This window comes from Lepisma saccharinum, chromosome 8, assembly GCF_977018435.1.
Source record: "Lepisma saccharinum chromosome 8, izLepSacc3.1, whole genome shotgun sequence".
Lineage (NCBI taxonomy): Eukaryota > Metazoa > Arthropoda > Insecta > Zygentoma > Lepismatidae > Lepisma > Lepisma saccharinum.
In genome coordinates, this window is record NC_139236.1 from 18,427,445 (window position 1) to 18,442,123 (window position 14,679).

Consider the following 14,679-nt stretch of genomic DNA (forward strand, 5'->3'; position numbering starts at 1 on the left):
TTGACACAATATCGACTAATCTGAAAGCAAAATAAACCTATAGCTCAAGCCTATAGCATCTTCAAAGTAGCTTGTGAAAAGCAAGTTATTGAAGTTGCAATATTAATTAATATTATATTCATCATATTAATATTATTATTATTAATATTATTCTTCAGATGTACTTCATTAATCAATGAGATGACGTTCCCTGAGATTGCCAGGTTCTCCAGGTGTGAGGAAACCCTGACAGTATACAGCTTACATCTATCTATGAACCAGATAACAAGCAAGGTAAAATATATTGGAGGAGAAATGTAGACAGAGAGAGGCCATGACTTGAAATTGAGCATAAGCAATGGATATACATCTGATGTATGCAGTTTTAATTTTTTCATACCTTTAACTGCTCACTTCTTTTCAGTGAAGGGTATTACATGAAAATGCATTCCTCAATGCAGGTAAAACAAAAACCACTAGATATACAACTTTATCTCATTTGGTGTTTTAAGTCCACTTTATGCACACATTCACGCCACTTTGGACTGGACCTACAGTTTAAAGTGGGATCCGAACCACTGTGTTCCTCCACCATAAACATTATCTGAAAAATTAACAAATGCTTTCTATAACATAACAACACAAATCTGAGAAACTTTATTTAATACTTACATGTCTCCTTTTATCTACACTGTCGTAATATAGCTTTGTGAACTCTTCAGCTGTTCTACAAGCTTGATCGATCTTTGCCTTCATTTCCTGTAATTAAAATGTTTCTTAGGTTAAAATATGAAAGCACAACAAAATTCATGCAATTGATTGATTGATTGATTCAAATTTTTTTGGGTTCATTGGCCCTTAAGACGATTTTGCACCTTTGTATACGGGAAAATATCCCCTTATCTAAAATTCTGACTGAAAACTTAAAAAGGGGTGTAAATAGCCCCTTGGGAAAAAATAAAAGTGCAAGGTTGTAAAAAGACCTGCACGAGACAAATACAACACATTAAGAAGTCAGAAAGAAGCTAAAAGCCTCCTTACAGACAGTGGAAGAGACCAGCTCTTCGTAAAAATCTAAAAACATTTGATAAAATACTGTTGTCATCACCCAACAGGGATGACAAACAGCCGGAAAGGTTAAAAGTCTGAGGAGGTAAGCAAGATCGGCACAATCAACGAGAATATGTCGAATGCTCAAAACAACATTACAAATACGACACAATGGAGGGTCCAGCCCTTGCAGCAAGTGACCATGCATTAGACGGCTGTGTCCTACATGCAGGCGGGTAAGAATAACTTATTCTCGCCGCGAGGGACGGGACGAGGAATGCCAAGCACCTATGGTGGGCTTAATAGCGTGAAGCTTGTTCCACGTTTCCGTCTCCCACTCGGCCTGACAAGTGTCAAGAACGGAACACATTCTGCAGGTCGCTAGCTGGCAAAAGATGGACGAGAACGTCGCTGTCTGCATCAGCTCACGTAGCTAGGGACCCAACAGAAGTGTACATCGGCACTGGCAGATAAGGACATAAGCCGTCTGAATATGCGTTGTGCTATCGGATGCCGGGAATATGGCAAATCCAGAGTCTGCAACATGCTGGTCGAATCACAGCACACAAGGACTTTCTTCAGACCATTCACGTCTGCAAAGTCCAGTGCCTTTAGAATGGCGTACAACTCTGCCATATAGATGGAACAGGCAGGATGTAGGGAGTAACTGGAACTTTGAGTGTCTAGGACGAAGGCGCAACCAACTGATTCAACTGTCTTGGACCCATCCGTATTAAACACATTAAAATTGGGGTGCTTCGCACGGAAGTTCTGAAAACCGTTGCTGGTATACAAACATTGGAGTTTTTGCCTTTGGAAGGCAGTCAGATAAAAATCGATAGAAGGTGCAGGAAACTCCCAGGTCAGGAGAGGTGGAATGAGTGGAGAGACGCCAGGAAGATCACTGTCAACACCAAGGGCCGACAGGTTCTCATCTGCACGAATACCAAATGGTCTAGTTGCTCTAGGGTGGAGCCAATACCTTGCCAGCCTACTCTCGTCTGAGGCAGTATGATAAGATGAATGTGAGGGCATCGAGTGAAGATGGAGGAAGTAGTTCACTACCAGCCTCAGATGCCTCCACATACAAACTGGCGACTGGACTGGTGCGCACCAGAGCAAACACGGTGGATGGTGTCTATGGTGTGAAGCCTAGATGGGTGGGCAGATGAGTATGCAACACATCCGTAATCTAGCTTTGACCTGATGAATGAACGGTATAGGCGGAGCAGTGCCATCCTATCAGCACCCCAAGAAGTATGAGATAAAATGCATAAAAGGTTAAGAACTCTAAGACAAGACAACTTTAACTGGCGAAGGTGAGGTAGCCATATTAATTTCTTATCAAAAATGAGGCCCAGGAAGCGAACCTCATTCATGCAGGGGAGATTTCCCCATGTACAGGTCAGGATCAAAATGACATGTACACTGACGACGAAAGTGGACACACACGAATTTCTCGGATGAGAAGGTGAAACCCGCATGTACAGGGGCAAGAATGTTTGCCATAACACTGTTCACTGCTATGGCAAACAGAGTCACACTAAGTACGCTGCCATGCGGGACACCGTTCTCTTGTTCATGAAGATCCAAAAAGGAGTTCCTAACACGTACGTGGAAAAAATGATCTGATAAAAAGTTTTAAATAAAGTACGCCATATGGCCACGGATGCCCCAAGAATGGAGCTGCTTGATGATACCAAAGTGGCACGTTGTGTCATACGCCTTTTGGAGGTTAAAGAAAACTGCAACTAAATGTTCCTTGTTGAGAAATGCATCCTGAATATGTGTTTCCAGCTGAACCAGATGGTTCAGTGTTGAACAGTTGGAGCGAAAACCACATTGAAAATTACTTATCAAAGAGTTTTCCTCCAAAAACCAGGTGAGATGCTTGTTGATCATGTGTTTCATCAACTTGCACACACAGCTAGTTAAGGCAATACGCCTGTAACTCGAGGCTGTGGTGCGTTGTATACAACAATAGATTCTTTCCAGGAGGTGGGGAAAGAGTCCTCTAACCAAAACCTGTTGAATACTGCCAGAAGGAAATTTTTAGCTCCAATGGGCAGATGACGAAGCATCTCATAGTGGATCTTGTTCACTCCAGGAGCTGTAATCTTAGAATTTCGAAGTGCCTGATAGAACTCTCATTCAGTGAATGGAGAGTTGTATGGCTCGGTGTTATGACATCGAAAAACTAGAGGGCGTCATCATTCCTGATGGTCCACCTCACAGCGGAAATGTGGTTCATAATTTTCAGAGGTAGATGCATCAGAAAACTGCGTGGCCAAAATGTTAGCTGTCTCCGCAATCGGTGTACAGCGTCCCATCGTGCTCCAGAGCATTGAGAGGAAGGAGTAGATGCACCCCCTGGATGCGACGTACTTTGGTCCAAACGGCTTTCGCAGAGAAGACACGTATTGGACCCAGCATTCCTTCTTATTAGCTCGAATGAGCCGACGGGCACACTTAATGTTGAACTGCTCAAGATTTGCAGCAGTGTGGTTCCTATTGAATCGATCCAAGGCACGATTGCGGTCCTTGATGTGGAATGGAGGTGTGTGCAGCATCATGGACTCGTGACAAATATATCTAAGGTGTCGATTGCTGGCAAAGTCGACGCACTCCAGTCAGCCAGACTGAGATGGCAGTGAGGGTGTTGTTCACATGAGTGCTCAAGATGTTCGAAAGTAAGAGAGAGTGGGAAGTGATCACTCCCACAGATATCAGTGTGAACGCTCAAAGATGTGGTAGGAGCAAGGCTGGGACTGCAGAAGGACAAGTCCAACGCAGAGTGTGTGCCTGAGGATGGACTGAAATATGTGGGAGTCTCATCATTCAGCAACATCAAACCTGACACCTCACAGAATTGATCTACAACTTGACCCTGTGGCTCTGTACGCACGGAGCCCCTACACACGGATCCCCACAAATGATAAGAATTAAAATCGCCCAAAAGAGAATCACTCCTCCCTTGTGATATATACACAACACACAGATATTGGCTGTGGTAGCTAAACCTGCACAGCAACAGCTTGGAGCAGGGTGGTGAGAAAAATTGGCATCTAATGGATGGAATCTCAAACACTTATTGCTACACTACCGTGCGCACGACGACCTTCAGGAAGCTTGTCCGCGCGATACAGAGTATACCCATTTAGTATTGCTGTTTCGTTTGGGTGAAAATGTGTCTCTTGGAGACAAAGGACAGGGTCAAATTCAGAGATCAACATCTGAAGTTCCTCGAGATGCGTGCGGAAACTGTTAAGGTTCCATTGGAGACAATAAGCCATAGCTGTAGGTATGATAGTTAAATTTTAAGGCATACTCTATTCCTAATCCCTGTCACCTTGATGAATTCTTTATCCACGGCTTCGTCCTATATCATGTTCTCGACTAAGGACACAGAGGGTGAAGGGGATGGGGAAGGAGGGGGTGGGTGGTGGCAGGTGCTTTCAGTGCCTGCTGGGCAGCCTTTAGCTGAGCTTTAAGTCTCAGGGTGGTGGATGCCACCCTGACTGGAGAGCTAGTGGACTTCAAAAAATATTATTTTGTATATACCTGCTTGAACTTCTTTTGTGTGGATCTAGTAGTGGCTGTAAGTTTCCTCAAAGCAGGGTGAAGTACTTCAGGAAGCGTTGTTGTCCGAGTTGACATGTCGCTGGTTTGTACACCTACACTGCGACGAGTAAGAGCAGCAGCAGTGGCAGTGAAAGGCACAGGTAATGTAGTGCATATACTTTCATGGAGATGACGTTTTGTGTCACCAGCAGAAATTTTTTTCAGTGACAACCAACTCTCGGATCTTCTTTTCCTCTTGGAAAGTGGGGCAGTCACGATGCCAGACTGAGTGCTAGGCTTTACGGTTGACGCATGTGGGACCAGATGAGCATGGCTCTGTCCCATGATCAGGCTCACTGCACTTGCCACATATGGTGGCAGTGGCCTTGCAGGAAGGCTGAGTGTGCCCAAAGTGATGGCATTTGAAACACCGCATTGGGTTAGGGATGTACAGCCGGACTTTCAGTCTCAAATATCCAGCCCATACCCTATCTGGGAGAGTGGTCGTTTGGCCAGATTTCCGCATCTTTATTCGTTGCACTGCAGTGACATGTTGATCTGATAGCTCCTCAAGGATTTCTTCCTCTGTGGCGTTCAACAGATCCCAGTGGCGAATGACACCTTTACAACTGTTCAGTTGATGGTGAGGTTCAACCTGAACAGGGAAGTCGCCCAAGGTCTTAAGCTTAAGAAGGTTGCTAGTCTGGCGATCTGTACTTGTCTGGATGAGGAGGGTCCCATTTCGCAGTTTTTTGATGTCGGGGCCATCATCTCCAGCGGTATAGTCCACTTGCTTTTTTTATAAGGAACGGTGACAGGTCCTATAATGTTTTATCTCCATTTTTCTTTGCCTTAGTAGACTCATCATTACTATCGGTCGATTCAACTATGCTTATTACAAGATAACGTGGCACTGTCGTGATGTTACTTGTCTGTTCCAATAAATTAAGCGAGCTTGAATACCACGCTCGTTTTGGGGGTTTACCCCGGTTGAATTGTTTTTGAGAACCATAAATATATTGATTTTATAAGGAGGATCCATAAATTGTCGGTACGACATGCCCTCTATGCCGAAGAAGGCTACCCCAAAGAATGAAGGCTACTCGAGGACCAAACCGAAATCCCCGAGGTCACGTTCGCGACTGCAATTACCCCTGCAGCCAGCACTGTACCATCAGCACATGCAAGTAACACCTTGGGATAGGTTTTTTTTTTATCGAGGTTGTCTCCTCTAGCAGAACCCTTAGTTATAGGGAGGTCAATGGGATGGAGATGAATTATGAAATGGAATGGTGAAAACGTGAGATATGGATGTGAAGAATGAGTGAGATGATAATGGCCTCCCTACTAAGCCCCCTCGCCCTGTCAAGGCAGTCCTACATGGAGGGGAAATTCATGTAATCAAAAGATCTATTCCTAACTTGCTTCTTCTGGTTTCATAAAATACTGTATTCACTCATGTATAATGCACACTTATTTACAAAATTTTTATCCCCAAAAACTGTGGTGCCTATTATGCACAGAATAATTTGCACAGCAATATTGAAACCATGCACATCTTCACTATGTCCCAACATATAACAAGTGTATATCAACAGGCAACAAATACAAATTACCAGGTTGGATTTCTTTAGTAATAAAAAAACAACACAAAAACTATAAAAATTAAATAGCCATTTCCAAGGTGGCCACTCTAGGACCATGATAAAATTCAAGTATAATTCCTGGTTTTCAAGGCGAACTTTCCAAAAATTCAAGGATACAAGCAGATGTTTTCTTTACTTCAACCTTGCGTATTACCGCCTCTCACCATCCACACATATACACAGAAATATATATAACGTTCACCGTATCCAAAAATTTAACTCAATTCAATTAAATGGTATATATATGTTTGAAATATTTAATTTAAGGTGGAAAGTTTACATTTGTCATTTCATACAGTCAGACTCGAAATACATCTACAAACACAAGTCTCAAATATTACGGGATATACTACTCGTAATATATGAAAAATGTTAACTGTATAAGAATTTCAAACTTAAATTTACCTAATCATCTTCAAGATATCTTAGATTGTTCTGCAAAGGACACTAAAAAAGGAAACGGACTGAGAGAATTTTGTTTTATTTTCCAAGAAATTTCTTTTCACGTCTACATATAAAAATCCGAACAGAATTCACGCAGAATCGCCGGAGCCAATAATTCGTGCATAATTCCCAGAATACCCAGTGAGCAGCCATCCTGCATTTCCCTCGATTTTTCACTTTGTGACGGAATGTATTGTGACACAGACAAAAACAGCGCTGTTATGGCAGAATTCGAGCATACACCTCCCGTTGCACAGGATGTGTATCAGGGGTATTTAATGGGCGAGAAATAACAGAAAATAATTTCCTGAGTGCTGCAAGTCCATAACATAATTCTGATCTCACTTCCACTACAGAATGAACAAGATGGCTACAGAAGTGAAAGCTTTGGGATGATAAACACATTGGAGGAAGAGGGGAAGTTGGCGTGGGTTGGCAACTCATTATATACACCAGATATTCATTCTCCTTTTGATCCACACCTTTACAACCTACAACTAAGAAAGCCATTTCTTGAATTGCACATTATATAAGAGATATAATTGTTTGTCGCTTATCTTCATAAAAAACTAGGGTGTGCATTATACATGCATAAATATGGCAGTGAGAATATGGTCAATTAACACTGATAGTGATTATTAACTTGGAACAATTCTGACATTTTTAGCTCTAAGGAATATAGGACTCATAGTAAAATCCATGTTCTAGTAAATACATTTTTAAATGTATCAAGCAAGTATTGTTGCAGTGATACTCTAAATCATGCTGAAGGTTACATTATTTACTTCTTAATTTTCTGAATTGCTCATGACGTAATAAATCTGAGTGAGAATGAAGGAAGTATTAACAAAATAATAAATGAAATGGAAGAACTTCTCTAGAGTCGTCGTAAGATGAAAACAAACTTAACTGTATTGATACATACATACAGCAGAAAACCTCCATGTCTAAGAACATGGTGATAAAGTAGAACAGAATCGATGAAGTGGAGGAATTTGCAATCTTGAGAGTACAATGAACTAATGATGGGAGATGAAGAAAAGAGCAGCTTTACCAGAAGAAGCAATTATTATCAGGACTATAAATTGGGCTCTATAAGGTATTTTTCTCGAGCACAGCATTGTATGGATACAAAACATGGGCAGTGGCTGAAGTTAAAAGGAAAACCCTGCAAGCTTTCGAAATGTGGTACTCCAGAAGATTATTGAAGATCAAATGATTAGACCTCGAGGGAAATCAATCTTCCACAGAAGTTGCATGATGGTAGGTCATAACCAGAGACATTAAAGAATTATGCAAAGTGCAATGAAGGGAAGAATAAAAGGAAAAACTCACAATGGTAAGCCCAGAAATTGTTTGCGATTTGAAATGTGAAAAATAAAGAGTAATGAAGGCATTAGCAGAGAAAAGTAAAGAAAGAAAGAAAATAATATAATCAGGTTTCACAGCACCTTGTGTAGAGGTATGAGAAACAAAGGAACAATGAACAGAAGAAAATATGAAGCAAGCAGGGAGGAGTAAAATTTTCGATGGTTGGTTCAATGCTTAACACTTTCTGTCAGGTCTGTCATAATGACAGAAAAATGTGGCTTTCACTTTTATTTTCCTAGCGCACCGTCAGTCATGAGCAAAGATGACCATTTGACTTGTTTGAAGGTCGGGCTCTGGCTTCACACAGCTTCAGCCCCCGACTTCCATCTTCACCTTCGGCCTCACACAGCCTCAACCCCCGAGCTCAAGTTCGGCCTCCAGCCTTACATGGCCTCAGCCTCCGAGCTCCATTTTGGTATCTGGCCTCAGCTTACAGCCTCACAAGGTCAATATCCGAACTCCATCTTGGCCTCAGCCTCGCAAGGTTTGATCTGACAAGAAGTTGGTCAATTTCTTCTACAGTTCATGGGAAATCCTGTGTGTGTTAAGAGAATAGGCTAATGATTACACAATATTAATAATCATGTTAGATTTAACATAGAATTTTATGAGGTATGGAACGTGTCTATATTTTCACTTTCTTCAGAACATAAGCACCTCAGTTATAGTCTGCTGTGCTCGTGTTTCCTAACAGAGGTAATGAACAGGAGCATACTTGCCTTTCCAGGAGGCACGTGACAATGATTGTACAATTTCTGGAAGTGGTTTCTAGAAAGTCCAGAAGTTACAGACTTTATTTCCAGAATACACTCGAAATAACATCTGACAAAAGTAAAACAGAGAAAAATGAACAGACTGCACCCTATGCCACGGAGTGCCAAGCGAGATGCCAAATAAAGGAATGCAACCTACCCTCAAGGCAAAAATAACCTTTGACATGTCTCATATCAACAACTGGTAGAAGGCAGGCTTCCTTTCTGAAGGACAAAGACAGTTTCACAAAATTTGAACTTCTTAAACATTCCCGTAGTACAATCCATTGGAAGCGAGATGCAGATCGGATTCTGCTATCATGTAGTGAGAGCTGTTCATTTGATTTGCTTGCGAGGCACAACCTCCAGCCTCACACGGCCTCAGCCTCCAAACTCCATCTCGGTCTCTGGCCTCACACGACCTCAGTCTCCAAATTTCATCTTGGCCTCTGGCCTCAGCCTCTAACCAGAAAGTCGGCCTCCAGCCTCAGCCTTCAAACTTCATCTCGTCCTCTGGACTCAGCCTCCAAGCTGAAAGTCTGCCTCAGTCCCCAAGCTCAAGGTCTGCCTCCAGCCTCACACTCCAACATTCAACTCAGCCTCCGAACTCCATCTCGGCCTCAGCCTCACAAGGCTCTTGGAGGCCGAGGCTAAGGATGGGCTTCATGAGGCCTGGCCTCCAGAGGCTGGACATCTCTGGTCATGAGTGATGATGTAAAAATGACACACATACGGCATGACTGGCAAGGCATGGGGAGTCAAGTGCACATAAAAGTGTTTTGGCTGTTCCATTTTCTACAGGTAAAAAAAGCGAAAATTTTCTAATTTGGGAAATAGTGCACATAAAAGTGTTTTGGCTGTTCCATTTTCTACAGGTAAAAAAAGCGAAATTTTCTAATTTGGGAAATAAAGTCCAATAACCACTTGGTGCAGGAGGAAAAATTGGTGAAACCACCTGAGCAGAGAATGTGTTAAGGGCAAGGCAATGTTGCCAACTTAGCTCTATTGGAGCCAGATCTGGCTCTTTTGTGCACTCGTTTGGCTGTGAACTGGGGCACCAACCCCCATGCTCCACTATGCCATCACTGTTTCTGGCCGGTATAAACCAACTCTTGCCATGATTATAAATTTTGCACGTGATGTGATATTGTTATATTGGCTGTGTCACCCCACCCTCTCTTATATCCCCAGCTACTTTCTTTTATAGAACAGTGTTGACGTGAAATTGGCATAATATTGTTATCAGGGAATCCTTTATTTTCGATTTCATATGACCATGAGATGGGTGACGCCGCCGGATCTAGATGGTGAAAACTAAGAATAAATTGTCATCAATTTAGAGTTAACGGGTAATAGCAGCACCGCACCCCCACCTCTTTGACAACTAAAATTACTGTAGAAAGGACTTTGTAAATCTAGCTCCTTGAAAGTTAGTTTTAACTCCATTTAAGGTGAAATTTAGCTCTTTTATTATGTGCATCAGGTTTGGCAACACTGCCAAGATGGCTGTAGGAGGCAAGGAGAAATGCATTGTTCTTATGGGAGTATTATTTGATTTGTCTTTTGAGAATATCAAACTTCCGATGGAATAGAAAATGATGTCAACGGGAAGAGGGCTGTTTGAAGATGCATTTCGCCAGCGGAAAAGTTGAAACTTCCATTTGATTAGCTGTAACTTGATGTTGAAGTTTATTCCCTATAAGGAATACACGGGATTCCGAAAATTCTTATTCATCATATTTTTCAAATATCGTGTCCAGCTTAATAATCAACATTAAAAAAACACTTCCACTTGCAACATGGAGAGAAATTCATACTCTTGATACAACCAGGTTCTTTTTTTAGTAGCAGTAGTGTCCGTTCGGACAAAATTGAAATAAATGCACAATTGGTGCGTAACTGTTCCTCTTCCCCTCAAAAATATTTTGCCTAGTCCTGCTTTACTTTCCCTAGGCTACTCACACAATACGCTGAGATTTCAGAAATTCTAATTACCTATTTTATGACAGATACTACATGCCAAATGCATAAAGTTACAGCAGTTCAAAGAAGGAATTTGTTGGAGGTTGAGTCAGGAAGTTTGGTATTGCAGGTGGGTGAACTTTGCCGATTCAATTTTGCTACCTAACCATGGAAAAAAATGTTAACACAATATATTTATTTATTAAAAAAAATACACAAAAACACTAAAATTGTCAACAATGAAAAAGCACAAAACATATTTAAAAATAACACAAAATGAATAAGAGATTAACAAAAAATAAGTACAAGATGGCACTATTTGATACTATTTACCATCATTTCTTCTGATGGAAGACTGAAAGGCATACTCCGAGGAAAATATATCGAGGAGGTCATTATATTGTGGGGGAAGTCTGTAGAAGGTAGATCTTTTTTGTATCTTTAGTCTAGGTGCTATTCCAAAGCATGGAATTGTATTTAGTTGCTACACAGAATTTTATTATTTACTTGATGTTGAAGTTTCCAGCCAGAGGCAGGAAACTGCGAAGGAAGAGGATGATGACTTATTGAGAAAATTCCAAATATCGCACCAATGCTAATTTTACACTGAATTTATCAACAGCAAAAAGAACAAAAATAAGAATATAACCGAAATAAAGATTGAAGATTGCTTTTGTTCTGATGGAAGAAAGAAACTATTATCAACACTTGATGGGAAATCATCATATTAGGTGGGAAGTCTGTGGAAGAGAGAGATCTTTTTTCTATTTCAGGTCCAGGCTTTTCTATGTAAAAGACGTTTGTGTTACATCTTGTGTGCATATGCGTTTAAAGGTAGAATTCCTGATTGAGAATTCCAGCGAATGTTGCTATATATAATTGAAATCACTCACTCAACAAGCAGCACTGATAGGGTATCTGTTACTTTAAAAAGAACAAGATAAACATTGTTGAAACATTGCTTAATGCGGGAATCCTGTAATAAACAATAGCTAGGAAAAAGTGGTAAGCGGAATTGATTCTAGAGAGCTGAGTGCACCATGGACTAGACTTAAGAATAATGCTCTATTATTGGAGAAATGAATAACTTGAATCATATGGTGAGGGCTAGGTTATCACTAGGACATAAGAGTTGATGAAAAGACATATATTTTTCTGGGCCTTGAAGATGGCGTCAAACCTGCGAGTCTGCTTTTTTAGGGGAAAGGGAGAGGGGGCTAGGTAATTTCAGAACTTTTTGCCATTGATTTAGGTTTCTTTTGCTTCTTCTGTGTCCAACAGAGTCTGTTGCACCGTCCATGTCCAACATAAGTATTCTGAACTGTGTAGTTGGTTCCTGCTCCATAATAATGTACGGTACCAGCAGGCAATGGTTGTCCAGGTATTCCTAGACCGAAAAAAGTGAGTGTTGAATCATCCTCTCTACTTGCCAGATATATCCCCCTGTTACTATTTCATCTTCCCAGAAGTGTAGCTGTTGCTCAAATTATGTACTTTTAATGAACACAGGAACATCCAACAGGATGCGACCTTCAATATTCAAATATAACCACACAAAGACTTGCAGATGTTGCAATCTTTGGCAGCCATGGCAATTGCTGTATCAATGCAGGAGGGTTATACTTTGAGTAATAAACAGGTTATGTTCAAATATTTTGCTTCCTTTTCATTTTATAATGGCAGTCTCATTGCTCAATTATTGGACTGTGTAGGTCATTGCAAGTGTTGTTCACAAACTTAATTTACAATCCATATTTGTATAATAATTGAGCATAACAAAGGTATGTAAATGTCTGTCTGGAGAATACCCTAACAAGTTTTGAAATATACTGGAGTTGGATGTACAGTCTGTCACAAAAAAATAGCATCACTCGTAAAAATTGCAGGTTTTACATGATTTCAGTGAGATATTTCATAAGACACTGATCTTGTTTTCATGCCAACTTCAACCCTGAAGTCTGAGGTGCTTCACATTTATGCAGGTAGTTTATTGATTGACTGATAGCAACTACAGAACAATGACAATGACAGGAGAGAGACAAAACAAAGATGCAGGCAGTGAAGATGCAATTTTTAAGGATTATATTAGGGAAGACTAGAAGGGATAGAATAAGGAATGAGAAATCTGAGAGACAGTGGGGTGGTGCAGCTTCGGGACAGTATAGATCAGGCACAGATGAGATGGTTCGGACGCATGAAGAGGATGGATGCAGAAAAACTACCAGTAAGAGCCCAATGCACAAGGAGTGGGAATAAGGCTAAGGGGAAACCAAGATGTTGGTGGAAATAGCAGATAGTGGAGACTGTTAAGAGAAGAGGACAAGATTGGAACACCACGGAAAGATAGGAGTGGTGGAAGACCAGGAAAAAATGGAGAGGCTTGACTTCTGTGATGACCCAGCCAGAAGTAGGAAACAACGAAGGATGATGATGAAGTACAGAACAGTGTTTTGTGAATATTATAAGCCATTTAAGTTCCTCACTATTCATGCAAGTTGTCAAATACAGGGAAAGTTTGTATGATGCAAGTCCCTGTAAAGAAGGGAGAATCCTGTCCTTGCGAGGTGAGGGTTACACATATAGACAAATTGCCAAAATACTGGGTATGCTGTTGGTAGAATGCTACAGAACCAAGAAATGCATGGTGTCTTCTCTACGAGAATGGTGTGGCAAAAAATGAAAACAACTGAACACTTGGATTGGGAGACTGTTTGTTTAGCTTTATCGGATACAGCATCCAGCTCCAGGGAAATTACAGTGAGTGTCTCTTGTAATGCAGGTTACAGTATAAGCCATATGACTGTTGTCAGACAATTGAATGAAAAAGGGTTTACGAAGAAAGGTCCAAGGAAAAAGGAACTTTTAAGTGTTAAGCACATCAGAGTCAGAGGAGAATTTGTACAGAGGTATGGTGCATGGAGTGAAGAACAGTGGCAGTATGTGATTTTTTCAGATGAAAAGAAGTTTATGATTGTGAAATTATGGATGACGGATGGGGAAAACATGAAGCTAGAGTGATTTTCTCCAACCAGAAAATTTTCTGAGAGCATCAAGATGTGGGGATGCTTTACCTCAAAGGGAGTCGGATGAATAGAAATTTGCAGTCAAACAGTTAATGTGGCTTACGACATTGACATTCTGAATCAAAAGTTGTTGCCAACAGCTTCAGACTATTTCTTAGGTCAGAATTGCAGTCATTTTATTTTTCAAGATGACAAAGCACCATAGCCAGAGGCACAAGGGGTTATTTCATAGTTTATGCAACACTCTTCATGCTACGTAAGAAGCATAGTGCACTGCAAATGAGCATGTTTCTGAGATACGTTCCAACAAATCGTTGGCCTGCTCAATCCAGAAATAGACTCTAATGTAAGTTCAAACTCTGAGGTGCTGAAAAATCTCTATCTACATTGCTGCTCTGTGGCTGTAATACATTAGGATGCCCGGTATTCATAGGAATTTCATTAAAGCCGAGCATATTGGAAGTGGGGTTTAAATCTTCAATCTGTTACGCAAATGTCCTCCTTTTGCTGCATGAGGGGCAACACCTGTGCTAGAAGTGCACATCTGTATGTAAAGGAAATGATACAATTTAACATCTTAGCACCAGGTATCTACGAAAAATTCTGAAGATGATTATGGATGGGAGCAGTCACCCCCTATACACACCTTTTGGCCCTGCACTATTCTCTCTTAATGATAAGCCTTGTCTACTAGTGGATTTGACCCAAAAACATCTGCCCGAATTCCATTTTCAATAGGCTTCTCTCCAATTGCAGTCAGTAGAAAGTAAACTATCCTTGTCCCACCTTTTTCACAGTTAAAACACCTAATCGCCGCCACTGTGTGCATACATTTTTTTAACAACAAAAACAACATGGAAGTAACAAATGCCACGTGAACGAAAAAACTGC

The 14,679-nt window shown here is 41.0% G+C and overlaps 1 protein-coding gene across 2 annotated transcripts in view; it reads right to left on the reverse strand.

The window, feature by feature from the left end:
- The window catches only part of Nxt1 (NTF2-related export protein 1), a 58,672-nt gene that overhangs the window by 27,774 nt on the left and 16,219 nt on the right, over positions 1–14,679 (reverse strand). For both annotated transcript variants that reach the window (XM_083126322.1, XM_083126321.1), the window contains exon 2: positions 652–738. In XM_083126322.1, coding sequence (XP_082982448.1) covers positions 652–738 — 87 coding nt within the window. The remainder of the gene's footprint in view (positions 1–651; positions 739–14,679) is intronic.